This window comes from Dendrobates tinctorius, unplaced genomic scaffold (assembly GCF_039654945.1).
Source record: "Dendrobates tinctorius isolate UK_male_01 unplaced genomic scaffold, ASM3965494v1 ptg000059l, whole genome shotgun sequence".
NCBI lineage: Eukaryota > Metazoa > Chordata > Amphibia > Anura > Dendrobatidae > Dendrobates > Dendrobates tinctorius.
The window spans coordinates 16479255-16497113 of record NW_027361727.1 but is presented as its reverse complement, the minus strand read 5'-3'; the positions used below and the strand labels follow the sequence as shown (position 1 = coordinate 16497113).

Sequence of the window (17859 nt, the reverse complement as noted above, 5' to 3'; positions counted from 1 at the left end):
GGTGCTGTGCCAGGAACAGGGGGGAGGACTGTGCCAGGATCAGAGGGGGCTGTGCCAGGATCAGGGGGGAGGACTGTGCCAGGATCAGAGGGGGCTGTGCCAGGAACAGGGGGGAGGACTGTGCCAGGATCAGAGGGGGTTGGTGCTGTGCCAGGATCAGGAGGTGCTGTGCCAGGATCAGAGGGGAGGACTGTGCCAGGATTAGGGAGGGGGGTGGTGCTGTGCCAGGATCAGGGGGGAGGACTGTGCCAGGATCAGAGGGGGCTGTGCCAGGATCAGGGGGGAGGACTGTGCCAGGATCAGAGGGGGCTGTGCCAGGAACAGGGGGGAGGACTGTGCCAGGATCAGAGGGGGTTGGTGCTGTGCCAGGAACAGGGGGGCTGTGCCAGGATCAGAGGGGAGGACTGTGCCAGGATTAGGGAGGGGGGTGGTGCTGTGCCAGGATCAGGGGGGAGGACTGTGCCAGGATCAGGGGGGAGGACTGCGCCAGGATCAGAGGGGGGTGGTGCTGTGCCAGGATCAGGGGGGAGGATTGCGCCAGGATCAGAAGGGGGTGGTGCTGTACCAGGATCAGGAGGTGCTGTGCCAGGATCAGGAGGTGCTGTGCCAGGAACAGGGGGGCTGTGCCAGGAACAGGGGGGAGGACTGTGCCAGGATCATGGGGGAGGACTGCACAAGGATCAGAGGGGGGTGGTGCTGTGCCAGGATCAGAGGAGGGTGGTGCTGTGCCAGGATCAGGTGGTGCTGTGCCAGGAACAGGGGGGGCTGTGCCAGGATCAGGGAGGAGGACTGTGCCAGGATCAGAGGGGGGTGGTGCTGTGCCAGGATCAGGGGGGGGCTTTGCCAGGAACAGGGGGGGCTGTGCCATGAACAGAGGGGCTGTGCCAGGATCAGGGAGGACTGTGCCAGGATCAGAGGGGGGTGGTGCTGTGCCAGGATCAGGGGGGGGGGCTTTGCCAGGAACAGGGGGGGCTGTGCCAGGATCAGGGGGGTCTGTGCCAAGAACAGGGGGGCTGTGCCAGGATCAGCGGGGGGGGCTGTGACAGGATCATGGGGGGGGGGGGACTGTGTCAGGATCAAGGGGGATCTGTGCCAGGATCGGGGGTGCTGTGTCAGGATAAGGGGAATCTGTGTCAGGATCAAGGAGGACTGTGCCAGGATCAGGAGGTGCTGTGCCAGTTGCGGGCGTTGCTGTGTCAGGATCAGGGGGGGGGGGTCTGTGCCAGGAGCAGGGGGGGCTGTGCCAGGAGCAGGGGGCTGTGCCAGGAGCTGGGGGTGAGCGCCTGTGAGCTGAGCTCCTTTCTGTTGTTCCCCCTCTGTCCATCAGGTACAGAACAATAGAGCCCCCGCACATGGAGAGGAGCACAAGGAAGGGAAGGAGCCCGGCAGAGAGGAGAGAGACTTTGTGACAGGTGCAAAAGAAAACCAGGGAGGAAGAAGGAGAGTGAAGCCCGAGCAGTGCGCTCCTCCACACGTTGCTGCTCCCTTCTTCTCCCCGGTCTGTGCCGCACACCCACACAGCCAGGCTCCATGGCGGAGAGGAGCGGCAGCATTAGGGGCTGAGCCAGGCCCACCCCACACTCACCTGCGCTCTCACCCTTCTGGGCTGCAACTTTGCTGCTTAGATCCAAATATTTCGGAGACAGCTGGGAAGTGGCCGGAGGCTGGTGTCCTGCACCCCAAGTGCTGCGCTGTCCCCCCAGCACTGCCCGGTCAGATGGACTTGTGCCCCCAGGATCTGGAGCATTGGCCGGAGTTCTCCTGAAGTGTCTCCTCTCCTGCCCCGGCCATGGCGTTCACCTTCGCCGCGTTCTGTTACATGCTCACCCTCGTGCTCTGCGCTTCTCTCATCTTCTTCATCATCTGGCATGTAAGTCTGACAACTGTGGGGGGCTGCACTGCGGGGGCTCTGAGCTGTGTGTGGGGGGATAATCATTGATCTTACCCAGAGAGGGCACCAATAGGGGCAACCAAATATCCAGAAAGGAGGAGGATGGCCCCCAGAGCTGGCACCCCGGGGTGTGGGCGCATCTGTCCATGAAGGGCAGGGCTCAGGTGCGCAGCCACACAGCTCGCTGACTCTGCAGTCATGATCACTGAGCCACTTGTCCTCAGTCCTCCCCAGGCTGGCTGTGGTTTTGCACTAGATAGTTAACTAGTAAAAAAAAAAAAATCTATTTTCCAGGTTCCTGGTGAGAATAATGAAAGGATCAATAGAGAAGAGAGTTTTTATTAATTTTTTAATAGTATTTATAAAACATTCTGACATCCAGGGAACTTTATCTGAGAGTGGGTGCATGGTATTAGGTATGGCTGCCCTGCCATCTGCACACAAGTCCTGAGAAGGAAGCCAGAATTGTGCATGACACTTATCTACTGAGCCTGTGTAGGAAGCTTATCTACTGAGCCCTTTCTATGAAGTCAGCATTATGCATGGCACTTATCTACTGAGCCTGTGTAGGAAGCTTATCTACTGAGCCATGTGTATGAAGTCAGCATTATGCATGGCACTTATCTACTGAGCCTGTGTAGGAACCTTATCTACTGAGCCCTTTCTATGAAGTCAGCATTATGCATGGCACTTATCTACTGAGCCTGTGTATGAAGCTTATCTACTGAGCCATGTGTATGAAGTCAGCATTACGCATTGAACTTATCTACTGAGCCTGTGTATGAAGCCAGTATCGTGCATGACACTTATCTACTGAGCCTGTGTATGAAGCTTATCTACTGAGCCATGTGTATGAAGTCAGCATTACGCATTGAACTTATCTACTGAGCCTGTGTATGAAGCCAGTATCGTGCATGACACTTATCTACTGAGCCTGTGTATGAAGCTTATCTACTGAGCTATTTGTATGAAGTCAGCATTATGCATGGCACTTATCTACTGAGTCCTGCGTATGAAGTCAGCATTATGCATGGAACTTATCTACTGAGCCCTGTGTATGAAGCCAACATTATGCATGACACTTATCTACTGAAACTGTGTACATTGTGCACTTATTTATTAAGCCTGTGCACTGCCATCTGCACACAAGTCCTGAGAATGAAGCCAGCATTGTGCATGACACTTATCTACTGAGCCTGTGTAGGAAGCTTATCTACTGAGCCCTTTCTATGAAGTCCGCATTATGCATGGCACTTATCTACTGAGCTATTTGTATGAAGTCAGTGTTGTGCATGGCACTTATCTATTGAGCTTTGTGTATAAAGCCAGCATTGTACATGGCACTTATCTACTGAACCCTGTGCTTGATGCCAGCATTATGCATGACACGTATCTACTGAGCCATGTGTATGAAGCCAGCATTGTGCAAAGCACTTAGCTATTGAGTCCTGGTATGAATCCAGAATTATGCATGGAACTTACAGTATCTCCTGAGCCCATGTATGAAGCCAGCATTGTGTATGGCACTTACCTATTGAGCACTGTGTTTGAAACAAGCATTGGGTATAGCACTTATCTACTAAGCCATCTCTATGAAGCCAGCATTGGGTATGGCACTGTTCTATTATTTCTGGTTACGATGAAGCCAGCATTGTGCATGTCACTTATCTAGTGAGCCTGTGTATGGTATGAAGCTTATCTACTGAGCCATGTGTATGAAGCCAGTATTGTGCATGGCACTTATCTACTGAGCAGTATATGGGAGTGAAACTAAATTGCAGTTCTGAGATAACAATATATGATATATGACTTAATTTTTGGAACATGGCATTTTCCACTGTCAGTATGTCTAGTCAGATGGTGACTGTATGTCATATATATATATATATATATATCTTCTTTTTCCTCTATTGTCCATCCTATTGTTGCGCCGGTTTGTCTGGCTGCGATGCTTGCCAGGTGCCATACTGCTCTGATTTATGATATTATTTCCAGCGTTGTACGTGCCATTCTGCATTGATACACTGAACATACATACAGATATGGGGGGGGGGTATAATTGTCGGTGCCACATTTTCTAAGCCCCCCACCCTCCCCCATGTGTTCATCCTTTATGTTTCTGCTTCTCTTTGTTGCTGTGGAGACTGATCCGGTTTCCATGGAAACTGCATATGTTTATAAAGTGGTACCCAGAGAAGTGGGCATACCTTCTGTACGGCACAGATCCGGTGCATCACCCCCTGCCATATCTCCCGTCACCTATCCTTCCCCTTTACTCCCATTGTTTTTGGTCACCCCTCATTCTCCCCGTCTCCTCCATACTTTTCCCTTTTTGCCTACCTGTCTAAATTGCTATTTTCTGTGTGTGTGGTTTTTTTTTTCTTCTTTTTTTTTACAGAAGGCATTGATACATTGTCTCGCTATAAAACAGCCTTCAGAACAATAGAACCTGAGATTTGCAACACAATCGCCATAGTGAAAAATATTTATATTTGGAAGATTTTGTGATTCTTTTTTTTTTCCAAATTTTCAATAAAAAAAAGAAATATATAGAAAGTTTCAGATCTTTCATTTTTTAAATTACCGTAGTTAAAAACTATTTATTAACGGCGCCATTAGCAGGAATATACCGGCCAGATATTTATCTTTTAATGCTGATTTATAATAGGAAATCATAAAGACGTCAGGGTGAGGTAAACCGTATGTGACATGAAAAGAGGAAAAGAATGAACCATTTTTGGCAAGAAAATGCACCGTGAACAGATCCGGCAGCCAGATTGCCTGCACTAATGTGGGGGTATATATATATATATATATATATATATATGCACATATTATATAATTTTATTTTTTTATATATTTTACTTATTTATTTATCTATTTAGTTAACCAACACAATGTGCTAGGATGTGTTCCCTATATTGTTTTTGAACAGTAGGTATATATTATATATCTAATTTTTATTTATATATTTTAGTTATTTATCTATTCAGTTTGGCTTTTTCGCATTTTTCCTATATTTTACCTATTTATTTATCTATTTAGTTAACCAACACAATGTACTAGGATGTGTTCCCCTTGTTTTTTTGAGCAGGATATATATATATATATATATATATATATATATATATATATATATATATGTTATTTATCTATTTATCCATTTAGTTTGGCTTTTTCATTTTTTATTTTTTTTTTGCTCCGAAACTTTTACTGATTTCACTCCTTTTACATAAATAATTAATATTTCATTAATTCCTAAAATTCTGGTTTTTTTTTAGGATGGATCCAGATTATTCTTTGGCCAAACTCATAGCCAAAAACATAAAAGAGGAATATGTATAAGGGAAAGGAGTTAGGGCATATTCCGTCATGGCAAAAATGCAGTTTTGTTTTTTTTAATATTGCCTATGGGGTTTTTTTTTTGAAGGCGAGAAAGCTGAGAATCTGCGTTTAAGGGAAGGTTCACGCGATCGATTTGTCCGCGTACGTGAAAAACTGACCTATTATTCCGATCAGAGCTTGATCAAAGCGGCGTCAGTTTTTCTCCTTCGTAAGAGAAAAAGAAACGTTTTCTCCGTCTTCTCCATTCCGTCAGTCGGTGAAAATCAGACGCAGATGTCCAGCCTCGCGCCGTCCCATATTTTCTTGGACCCATAGATTTGCATTGTCGATTTTGATCCCTTGGATCAAAATTGGACGTGTCGCCCATTCTTTTTCCACGGACCATACGGTCCAAGAAAAGAGATCAGACATGTGCACAGCCCTATAGACTATCATAGGTACGAGTGAAAAGCATGGATAGCACTTGTATAAGAATATCGGTCTTGTTCATGAGCCCTAGATTAGCAAAAAGAAAATCAATGCCGGTAAGTGAAAAATGATATATAAGGCATAACTCAGAGCGTTTGACTTATTTTTTTTTCCCCTTTGATCTTGCGGGTTGATTACTTTTTAGCTGCTCTGTTCTGCCTCACTTCTGCCATAGACAAGCCTAATCTGTGGGCATTCATAATACTAAGAATGAAAAGAATGACACTGGTAGAATTTATGAAGAGTGAACTGAAATAATATGGAACTTCTGTCCCATAGAGCTGGATAGGATCTGTCCCATAGAGCTGAATAGGATCTGTCCCATAGAGCTGAATAGGATCTGTCCCATAGAGATGAATATGATCTGTCCCATAGAGCTGAATAGGATCTGTCCCATAGAGCTGAATAGGATCTGTCCCATAGAGCTGAATAGGATCTGTCCCATAGAGCTGAATAGGATCTGTCCCATAGAGCTGAATGGGATCTGTCCCATAGAGCTGAATGGGATCTGTCCCATAGAGCTGAATGGGATCTGTCCCATAGAGCTGAATAAGATCTGTCCCATAGAGATAAATAGGATCTGTCCCATAGAGATGAATAGGATCTGTCCCATAGAGATGAATAGGATGTGTCCCATAGAGCTGAATAGAATCTGTCCCATAGAGATAAATAGGATCTGTCCCATAGAGGTGAATAGGATCTGTCCCATAGAGATGAATAGTATGTGTCCAATAGAGCTGCATAGGCTCTGTATAGTAGAGCTGAATAGGATTTGCCCTATAGAACTGAATAGGATCTGTCCAATAGAGCTGAATAGGATCTGTCCCATAGAGCTGAATAGGATCTGTCCCATAGAGCTGAATAGGATCTGTCCCATAGAGCTGAATAGGATCTGTGCCATAGAGATGAATATGATCTGTGCCATAGAGATGAATATGATCTGTGCCATAGAGATGAATAGGATCTGTGCCATAGAGATGAATAGGATCTGTCCCATAAAGTTGAATATGATCTGTGCCATAGAGATGAATAGGATCTGTCCCATAAAGTTGAATAGGATCTGTCCCATAGAGATGAATATGATCTGTGCCATAGAGATGAATAGGATGTGTCCCATAGAGCTGAATAGGATCTGTCCCATAGAGCTGAATAGGATCTGTCCCATAGAGCTGAATAGGATCTGTCCCATAGAGCTGAATAGGATCTGTCCCATAGAGCTGAATAGGATCTGTCCCATAGAGCTGAATAGGACCTGTCCCATAGAGCTGAATGGGATCTGTCTCATAGAGCTGAATAGGATCTGTCCCATAGAGCTGAATAAGATCTGTCCCATACAGCTGAATAGGTTCTGTCCCATAGAGCTGAATAGGATCTGTCCCATAGAGTTGAATAGGATCTGTCCCATAGAGATGAATAGGATGTGTCCCATAGAGTTGAATAGAATCTGTCCCATAGAGATGAATAGGATCTGTCCCATAGAGATGAATAGGATCTGTCCCATAGAGATGAATAGTATGTGTCCAATAGAGCTGCATAGGCTCTGTATAGTAGAGCTGAATAGGATTTGCCCTATAGAACTGAATAGGATCTGTCCCATAGAGCTGAATAGGATCTGTCCCATAGAGCTGAATAGGATCTCTCCCATAGAGCTGAATAGGATCTGTCCCATAGAGCTGAATAGGATCTGTCCCATAGAGATGAATATGATCTGTGCCATAGAGATGAATAGGATCTGTGCCATAGAGATGAATAGGATCTGTCCCATAAAGTTGAATATGATCTGTGCCATAGAGATGAATAGGATGTGTCCCATAGAGCTGAATAGAATCTGTCCCATAGAGATGAATAGGATCTGTCCCATAGAGCTGAATAGTATGTGTCCAATAGAGCTGCATAGGCTCTGTATAGTAGAGCTGAATAGGATTTGCCCTATAGGGTTGAATAGGATCTGTACCATAGAGACGAATATGATATGTACCATACAGCTGAATATTATTTGTCCCATAGAGCTGAATAGGATCTGTGCCATAGAACTGAATAGGATCTATGCGATAGAACTGAATAGGATCTATGCCATAGAACTGAATAGAATCTGTGCCATAGAGATGAATAGGATCTGTACAATAGAGATGAATAGGATGTGTCCCATAGAGCTGAATAGGATCTGTACCATAGAGATGAATAGGATCTGTTGATATAGAGCTCAATAGGATCTGTCCCATAAAGCTGAATAGGATCTGCCCCATAGAGCTGAATAGGATCTGTCCCAAAGAGCTGAATAGGATCTGTCCCATAGAGCTGAATAGGATCTGTTCCATAGAGATGAATATGATCTGTCCCATAGAGCTGAATAGGATCTGTCCCATAAAGCTGAATAGGATCTGTGCCATAAAACTGAATAGGATCTATGCGATAGAACTGAATAGGATCTATGCCATAGAGCTGAATAGAATCTGTGCCATAGAGATGAATAGGATCTGTGCAATAGAGATGAATAGGATGTGCCCCATAGAGCTGAATAGGATCTGTACCATAGAGATGAATAGGACCTGTTGATATAGGATCTGTCCCAAAGAGCTGAATAGGATCTGTCCCATAGAGCTGAATATGATATGTACCATACAGCTGAATATTATTTGTCCCATAGAGCTGAATAGGATCTGTCCCATAGAGCTGAATAGGATCTGTGCCATAGAACTGAATAGGATCTATGCGATAGAACTGAATAGGATCTATGCCATAGAGCTGAATAGAATCTGTGCCATAGAGATGAATAGGATCTGTACAATAGAGATGAATAGGATGTGTCCCATAGAGCTGAATAGGATCTGTACCATAGAGATGAATAGGATCTGTTGATATAGAGCTCAATAGGATCTGTCCCATAAAGCTGAATAGGATCTGCCCCATAGAGCTGAATAGGATCTGTCCCAAAGAGCTGAATAGGATCTGTCCCATAGAGCTGAATAGGATCTGTTCCATAGAGATGAATATGATCTGTCCCATAGAGCTGAATAGGATCTGTCCCATAAAGCTGAATAGGATCTGTGCCATAGAACTGAATAGGATCTATGCGATAGAACTGAATAGGATCTATGCCATAGAGCTGAATAGAATCTGTGCCATAGAGATGAATAGGATCTGTGCAATAGAGATGAATAGGATGTGCCCTATAGAGCTGAATAGGATCTGTACCATAGAGATGAATAGGACCTGTTGATATAGAGCTCAATAGGATCTGTCCCATAAAGCTGAATAGGATCTGTACCTTAGAGCTGAATAGGATCTGTCCCATAGAGCTGAATAGGATCTGTCCCATAGAGCTGAATAGGATCTGTCCCATAGAGCTGAATAGGATCTGTCCCATAGAGATGAATATCATCTGTCCCATAGAGCTGAATAGGATCTGTCCCATAAAGCTGAATAGGATCTGTACCTTAGAGCTGAATAGGATCTGTCCCATAGAGCTGAATAGGATCTGTCCTTTAGAGCTGAATAGGATCTGACCTATAGAGCTGAATAGGATCTGTACCATAGAGATGAATAAGATCTGTTGATATAGAGCTCAATAGGATCTGTCCCATAAAGCTGAATAGGATCTGTACCTTAGAGCTGAATAGGATCTGTCCCATAGAGCTGAATAGGATCTGTCCCATAGAGCTGAATAGGATCTGTCCCATAGAGATGAATAGGATCTGTCCCATAGAGCTGAATAGGATCTGTCCCATAAAGCTGAATAGGATCTGTACCTTAGAGCTGAATAGGATCTGTTCCATAGAGCTGAATAGGATCTGTCCCATAGAGCTGAATAGAATCATAGAATCGTAGAGTTGGAAGGGACCTCCTGGGCCATCTGGTCCAACCCCCTGCTCAAAGCAGGATTCGCTAAATCATCCCAGTCAGTTGTCTGTCCAGCCTCTGTTTGGAGACTTCCATTGAGGGAGAACTCACCACTTCTCGTGGCAGCCTGTTCCACTCATTGATCACTCTAACTGTCAAAAAGTTTTTTCTAATATCTAATCTGTGTCTCCTCCCATTCAGTTTCATCCCATTGCTTCTAGTCTTTCCTTGTGCAAATGAGAATAAAGTTGATCCTTCTACAATGTGACAGCCCTATAGATATTTGTAGACAGCTATTAAGTCTCCTCTCAGTCTTCTCTTCTTCATGCTAAACATTCCCAAATCCTGCAACCTTTCCTCATAAGACAGGGTTTGCAGACCGGTCACCATTTGGTCGCTCTTTTCTGAACTTGCTCCAGTTTGTTGATGTCTTTTTTAAAATGTGGTGCCCAAAACTGGACACAATATTCCAGATGAGGTCTGACCAAAGAGGAGTAGAGGGCAATAGGATCTGTTCCATAGAGATGAATAGGATCTGTCCTATAGAGCTGAATAGGATCTGTCCCATAGAGCTGAATAGGATCTGTCCCATAGAGCTGAATAGGATCTGTACCTTAGAGCTGAATAGGATCTGTACCTTAGAGCTGAATAGGATCTGTACCTTAGAGCTGAATAGAATCTGTTCCATAGAGATGAATAGGATCTGTCCCATAGAGATGAATAGGATCTGTCCCATAAAGCTGAATAGGATCTGTACCTTAGAGCTGAATAGGATCTGTACCTTAGAGCTGAATAGGATCTGTCCCATAGAGATGAATAGGATCTGTTTATATAGAGCTGAATAGGATCTGCCTAATAGAGTGGGAAAGATCTGGCAATGGATCCAGCGTAAATTCTGTGTTTTTTTTTTTACAAAACTATTTAGCAAAAAATTGCACAAAGCCAGCACTATGGTTACCATACTGGCACGTAATGTCCTGCTGTCCTATTTCCAAGCTGCTGCTGCAATAAGTGCGGCACAGCAGGCGGCTATAGAACAGCTTCCTTTTAAAAGTTCAAAGAATTGCTTGCACCTAAATAGGAGGACGCTGGAACAATTTCCTGTGTAAATTGCTTGAAATGACAGTGCTGGTAATGCAACGCTGAGGAGCCGCAGCTGCGAATCTCTGCTGGAATGCTACATGCATCTCAGCACTGACATCTGAGGATTCATGAAAGATCTGGATGGATATTAGTAACAGAACCATGAAAGCCATGTGTCCGAGAGGGATCCAGGTGGATAAAAGGATCTGCAAATATTCAGGGATCACTAGTCCTATATATGATGTTCATGTTACCAGATACATATGACCGGCACTCTCTAGTCCGGTGCAAAAGCTTTAGGTAGATGTGAAAAAAAATGCTGCATAGTAATAAGCTATCAACAATAGAAGAGATAATACTTTATATCGATTATCAAAATACAAAGAGAATGAACAAAAAGGAAATCTAAATCTGATCGCTACTTGGTGGCTGCCCTTTGCCTTCATCGGTTCTCATAGGTCACTCTCGTTTGATGGAACTCGGCAGGAGGTTGCTCCAAACATCTTGGAGGACTGACCCCAGATCTTCTGTGTATGAGGCTCACTCAGATCCTTCTGTCTCTTCACGTGAGCCCAGACAGACTGGACGATGTGATATCAGGGCTCTGCGGGGGGCCGGATCATCACTTCCACGACTCCTCTCTCTTAATGGCATTGGCTGGATGTTTGGAGTCATGGTTCTGCTGTCGAATAAATTTGAAACCAATCGGACTCCTCCTTGATGGTACTGTATGATGGATAATTATCTTCCTGTATTTCTCAGCATTCAAGACACCATTCATCCTGTCCACATCCCAAAATCCATTTGCTGAACTGCAGTCCCAACTGCAGGACCCTCCACCACGCTACACTATTCCTGGAGACCTTCATTATTGGGCAAAAAATGGTAAAATGTTCCTTTTTGACTCATCAGCCGAGAGCACCTGTTGCCATTTTTTTGCACCCCGGTTCCCATGTTTACCAGCATGAATGAGTCACTTATGCTTGTTTCTATGTTAAAGGTTTGGGCTTTTGGCTACAATTCTTTCATGAAGGTCATGGAGACACGAGGGTCAGTGGATGTGCTCGTCCACTGGTCTGGATGTCCTTAGAAAGATAATCCCACTGAACGCCCATACTGTTTCCCTGTGGGAACAACACTACTCAGAAAAAACAGGGTTAGGGTACCACACTCCGACAGTCAACAACATATAGTACATTCCCAGCAAGGATACAAGATGGTGCAGGTGTCAGTCTCACCCTTACAACCTCCGCAACTTCGGAGCATCTAGGGCCAACTATCCCAACCAAATTCACCCTCTTCATACCCATAGTACTTGAGTATACGAAGTAACTCATCATCCTGTAGGATACTCGCATATAGCTCAACATTGAGACCACCATCGATCCTGGTCAAGTATCCAACGCCTTTGGCTGTGAAACAACCCCATATCATCAGGGCTTCCTCCACCGAACTTGACATTTCCTTCAATGTTTCAGTCCGTTGGCCCCTTTTTTCCCTTGTTTATTCCAGACCCATTTACACCCATCAGAGCCTAGTCAGTTGACTTCTGTGTCACCTCTCCAAATCACCCATTTCCAATCTCCTACTGTCCACTTTTCATACTTGTTTCCTAACTCGAACCGACGCTTCTTATGAAGATATTAAAGTTGAGACTTCTTCAACTTTTTTTTCGAGACGCCATTCCAGACTTGTGCAACGTCTGACGCACGGTTCTTGCATGGACGTCTGTGATCTCACAATTGCAAAGCATACGAGTCACCCCCACTCCCGTGTTTGTCGTGCCAGAACTGATAGACCTTGGGATGATCCGACTTGTTGACTCCGATATTTTGCCTTGATGTCCACCTTTTGGCTTCTGAATGGATGGAAGGACTTCATTTTGCTTTCTTCCAACTGTCATGGAGTTCACATGATGCACTTTGGCAATTTTCTTACCCAGGAGACCACTATTGATGAGCTGGATGATGCTCTCTCTCTTTTCTTGGGAATTCTTCTTCATGGCAGCTCGTCGATTGGAACCAGTGACCTCTCACTTGGGAATCAACCTAATAACACACTGAGCTATTAGGAAATGTGAGAACAGGTTGTAATTTGTAGTATTCAGAAAGAAAAAGATTATTCCAGCACCAGGAGCAAAACAGTAACAATGCAGTAACATGACGAGGATCTGCATAATTATTCATATGCTAAAGAGATACAAGTCAAATTTATACTGTATATGAGATAGCCAAGATGATTGTCTATAAATGATGGTAGTCTCACAATAAAAGCAGTAGTGGATGGTGAGATATCAAGCCTGAAAGGCAAAAGTTCAAAACATTGTTACTCTTTCACTCTTCACTGTATAACCCTCAGCTCCTATTTCATGGCATTGTCGTACAGGATTGGAGGGAGGTAATCATGGCTGTTCCCTTATAGTTCGATTGTTCAATTAGACTTCATAATTGTCTTCCCAGTGATGCAGACTAGTACACCGCAGGGAGCTGATGATGCAATCCATGATCATCAGCCTTTCCACAAATTAGCATACAAAAAAGGGTCATTGGACAGTCTCACATGAAATAATGGCTCATATCCCTTGATTTACTGAACAAATGCATTGTATATCTGGCATAATTAAGAATATTTCACCCCCCCCCTGCAAGTGGCGTAATTGATGCTGAGTCTTCACAAAGACCACTCCTGGCCAGACTTCACTGACCATTAGATGGGTGTAGATGGGTCCCACGGATTGATTCCAATTCTGAGCTGATGTTACTGCTGGACATTTTCTGGTTTTAATGTGAAGTAAATTTTCATCTGCTACACTAAGTTTCATTGGCTAACCACTGTGTCTACAGCTCTTAACATTGCCCATTTCTTGGGGCTTCTTCAAAAGATCTGGGAACAGCACATCTTAAAACCTCAGGATGCTTTGACATTGTTGCCTGGGAGAGACCTTGGTGATGCAGTGCTCAGTCTTTCCATGGCGTGTTGTCTGCGATATGATACCTATTTCTGTTTCAGTGAATCATTGTGTTTCTACCTACCGTACATATGAAAATACTGATCATTAACACTTGTTTGGTATAATCTGTTAGAAATCCTACAAAATCCTTGACTTTATGAAAGTGTACCTAGAAGACCTGATGCTGCGTTGAAGGCAGAGGGTGGTCACATCGCAAATATCGATCGGATTGAGATTTCTCTTTTGATCTTTCATTTTGCATTTTGATCATTGATAAAAAGATAAAAAATGGATGCTTCTATTTTTCAGAGCATTTTTTTTTCCACACCTGCCTAAAACTTTTGCCCAGTGCTGTATATATGACCGATTTTCTCCGGTCCTATACCCGCTATGCACATGTAAATATTCCGTATGCACTGGAGCTTTTCCCATCTGTATGGAATAAATCAGCTGAGCCTCTTGTGATTTTTTTTTCATTCCCGATCTGAGCGTTAAGTCACGCCAGAAATATAGATTCCAGCCTGTTTTATTGAAAGTCCGGGAATGTAGTTGCCATGGAGACTTTTGTTCTGATTGGCTGAACCGTTCTCAGCAAACTGCTTCGTTCTCCAGAACTTTGATTTGCTGACGGCGAATCACGTGATTTCAGGACGACTTTTTAGAGTGTAAATTGAAATACTAATATATATATGACTGCATTATAAATAAGAGGTCCGGGGATGCCTGCAGGCGGCGTGCCTTACGGTACCAGGAGCCCCCTTAAAGGGCTCTACAGCGACAATGATTAAAGGGAGTCTGCCACCACCAAAATGCCCTTAGCGTGACCTAGGGGACGTCGCCCCTATAAAATTCATACTAGCAAAGTATAAGGGGTCCTTGGTGCACCCATGGCATTGCTGGCGTGGCCATAAGCTAGATGCACCGTTGTGCCCCCTCAGTTTGCATCTCGGGGACTTCCCTAGCTTATCAACGACAGCGTATGTTTGGGCCGTGTATGTGCGCATGCACATTGATAATAATAGCTGTGCCTGCCGTGCATGCGCACAGCGGCTCGGCGCATTCCCCTTCCCGGTTCTTCTCTGCTGACTGTCGCTTGTACACAAGGATCTGTAGAGATCCAGGGAGGAGAAGTCTCAGGTCCTGATTCGTGATTAGCAGATTTTTTTTCCTTTTTCCTCTTTTTTGGCAAAATTAAATAAGGATATTTTTTTTGTCTTCCTTTTACCTTTCTTTTAGAGCAAAAAAGGTCGCATTATCCTATAAAATATAAGATTTTATTCTCCAGTAGGTTACAATTGTATAAAAAGTTTGAGACAGGTTAAAAAAAAAAATGAAAATCATTAATTAGATGAAAATATCAGAATTACCAATAAGCGAGCCCCGAATGGCGAAGAACAATAAAGGTAGAATGAAAGGAAATGTGTCATCAGAAAATGACCTATTGTTTAATTCAGGTCTTTGTGTTACTTTTTTTTTTTTTTACATTTTTTTAAAGGTTTATTTTTTCGTTATCACAATCTTTATCAAAAATAAAAATGATTAACCTTGCAATTTTTACACTGCCCACTAGGGCTTTTTTAGACTTCCTGTTGTTTTAGGAAATAACACATGCATGTAGCCGCGATGAACAGACTCTTAGGGTGTGTGCACACGGTGCGGATTTTGCTGCGGGTCACAGCGGATTTGCCTATGTGGAACCGCTGCGGATCCGCAAGCAAAGTGCACATGCTGCGGATTTTTCCACGTGGATTTGCTGCGGTTTTAAATCTGCAACATGTCAATTCTTTCTGCGGATTCCGCAGCGGTTTGACACCTGTTCCATTATACAGGTGTCAAACCGCAGGGGCAAACCGCTGGCAAATCCGCAGGAAAACCGTAGGTCAGTTTTCCCTGCAAATTCGCACGGAAAAATCCGCAGCTGAATCCGCACTGTGTGCACTCTCCCTTATCTTTTATATTGAAGCATCTCTGGAGTATGTGCAAAGGTCATTGTGGAGGTGAAGCAGGTGAGCTGTGACATCGCCTTTTGGGAATGGTGAATCCTGTGTTATCTACTGTATATAGAGGTGTTGCCAGTCATTGTACAGGAGATGGAGGAGGTGAGCTGTGATATCACCTATTGTGAATGGTGGATCCTGTGTTATCCACTGTACTGTAAAGTATATAGAGGTGTTATCAGACATTGTACAGGAGGAGGATGTGAGCTGTGATATAATCTATTGTGAATGGTGGATCCTTTTATCTACTGTATATAGAGGTGTTATCACTCATTGTACAGGAGGAGGATGTGGGCTGTGACATCACCTACTGTGAATGGTGGATCCTGTGTTATCTACTGTATATAGAGGTGTTATCAGTCATTGTACAGGAGGGGGAGGAGGTGAGCTGTGACATCAATTATTGTGAATGGTGGATCCTGTGTTATCTACTGTGTATAGAGGTGTTATCAGTCATTATATGGGGGAGGAGGTGAGCTGTGACATCACCTATTGTGAATGAGGGATCCTGTATCTACTGTATATAGAGGTGTTATCACTCATTGTACAGGAGGAGGATGTGGGCTGTGACATCACCTACTGTGAATGGTGGATCCTGTGTTATCTACTGTATATAGAGGTGTTGTCAGTCATTGTACAGGAGGGGGAGGAGGTGAGCTGTGACATCACTAATTGTGAATGAGGGATCCTGTATTATCAACTGTATACAGAAGTGTTATCACTCATCACAATCCTGCCTCTGATGATAATGAGTAAGAAGAAAACTATTAGTGAAACTACAGAAGTTAGAGATTCTGAAAGAGCCCCAGTGGCCAGTGTGAAAATTGCAAGATTAGGGTTTTATATACATATATATATTTTTTTTTAACAAAGGTCATGATGTGATAAAAAAAATCAGAAATAGACAAAAAATACAAGTAACTCAAAAAAGCTGATTGAAACAATACATAATTTCCAGACAACATATTCCCTTTACTCTAACATAAATAAGACTCAAATTAAATAAAGAGTAAAATACAAATAAAAATGTCATTTTTACTCCAGAAAAAAGGCTCAAAGACAATGAAGAATCGGGGGCCTCGGTTTTTCCTTTATTCCCTAACTCTTTACAGATCCACATTTTGCTTTGGTTTAAAAACTGCAGGTGTGATTCCTGCCCAGGGCTCGAATATTAGCACCCGCTGTTCAGTGTTTCCTGATAATAAACCTGTTTACCTCTTTATTACAGTAATCTCCCATCACCTTTTCAGCCCATATTCACACTTTGCCTTTAGATGCAGTTTTTTTTTTGCTTGCAGTGTTCTTATACCAGGAATGAATCCAATTGGCATGGCAAAGCATAATTTTAGGACTCCTTCGCAGATACGGGTTTTTCTGCACATAAAAAATTAAACATGCATTTTATATATTTTTCATAATATTTTGTATGCAATTTTATTTTGTTTTTTTTTTTGTTTTTATTATTCCCAGAGCATGTGGTCTTTAAAAAATAAAGCCTTTGATCAAAAATATACTATATAGAATGACCAACACAAAAAAATTCTGGGCATGTACATTTTGCAATGTTTTTCTATAGACTTGTGTTTTGGGGAGAGAGAAGGTTTTTTTTGCTGAGATTTTAGAGCAAAAACTTTTTGAGTATTTTTAAGTTTTGGAGGAAAATTTTGGAGTTTCCTATCCAAAAACTTAGCAAAAACTCTCTGTGACCACACTCATAAGGGAAGGTTAACACAGTTTTTCTGCCATGTGCCTTTTTGAGGTTTAAGAATCTATAAATTCTATCAATAAAATGCTTAAAAAAAAAAGAAAAAGGCTTTTGGTGCATTCTTTGGTTTTTTTCTGCTTTTTTTCCACTCTTAGGCATTTTTTTTTTCTACTTTGGTTGATTCAGAAGAAAAATTTGGAGGTTTTTTTTCAAGCAGAAACATTTTAAAAAAGGAGCACAGTGAGTTTTCTAGGTCGATTTTCAGAAAGGCAATAAAAATGAAAAAAACTTATACAGAATGGGAGGAATAGGGCTAAGCAACAGCGCATGTGAAAAAGACTTGGGTATACTAATAGATCACAGACTGAATATGAGTCAACAGTGTGATTCAGCAGCAAAAAAGCAAATGCAATTCTAGGATGTATTAACAGAAGCATACAATCTAGATCACGTGAAGTCATTATTGCCCTCTACTCCTCTTTGGTCAGACCTCATCTGGAATATTGTGTCCAGTTTTGGGCACCACATTTTAAAAAAGACATCAACAAACTGGAGCAAGTTCAGAAAAGAGCGACCAGAA

The 17859-nt window shown here is 43.1% G+C and overlaps 2 protein-coding genes across 3 annotated transcripts in view; one reads left to right on the top strand and one right to left on the bottom strand.

Moving 5' to 3' along the window:
* The window catches only part of SF3B2 (splicing factor 3b subunit 2), a 51381-nt gene extending 49691 nt beyond the window's left edge, over positions 1-1690 (bottom strand). The window contains exon 1 of the mRNA XM_073578476.1: positions 1586-1690. The gene's annotated coding sequence lies outside the window, so the exon portion shown is untranslated. The remainder of the gene's footprint in view (positions 1-1585) is intronic.
* A 56-nt stretch (positions 1691-1746) lies between these two features.
* CNIH2 (cornichon family AMPA receptor auxiliary protein 2) overlaps positions 1747-17859 on the top strand; it is an 81883-nt gene continuing 65770 nt past the window's right edge. For both annotated transcript variants that reach the window (XM_073578479.1, XM_073578478.1), the window contains exon 1: positions 1747-1870. In XM_073578479.1, coding sequence (XP_073434580.1) covers positions 1790-1870 — 81 coding nt within the window. In that variant the 5' untranslated portion in view covers positions 1747-1789. The remainder of the gene's footprint in view (positions 1871-17859) is intronic.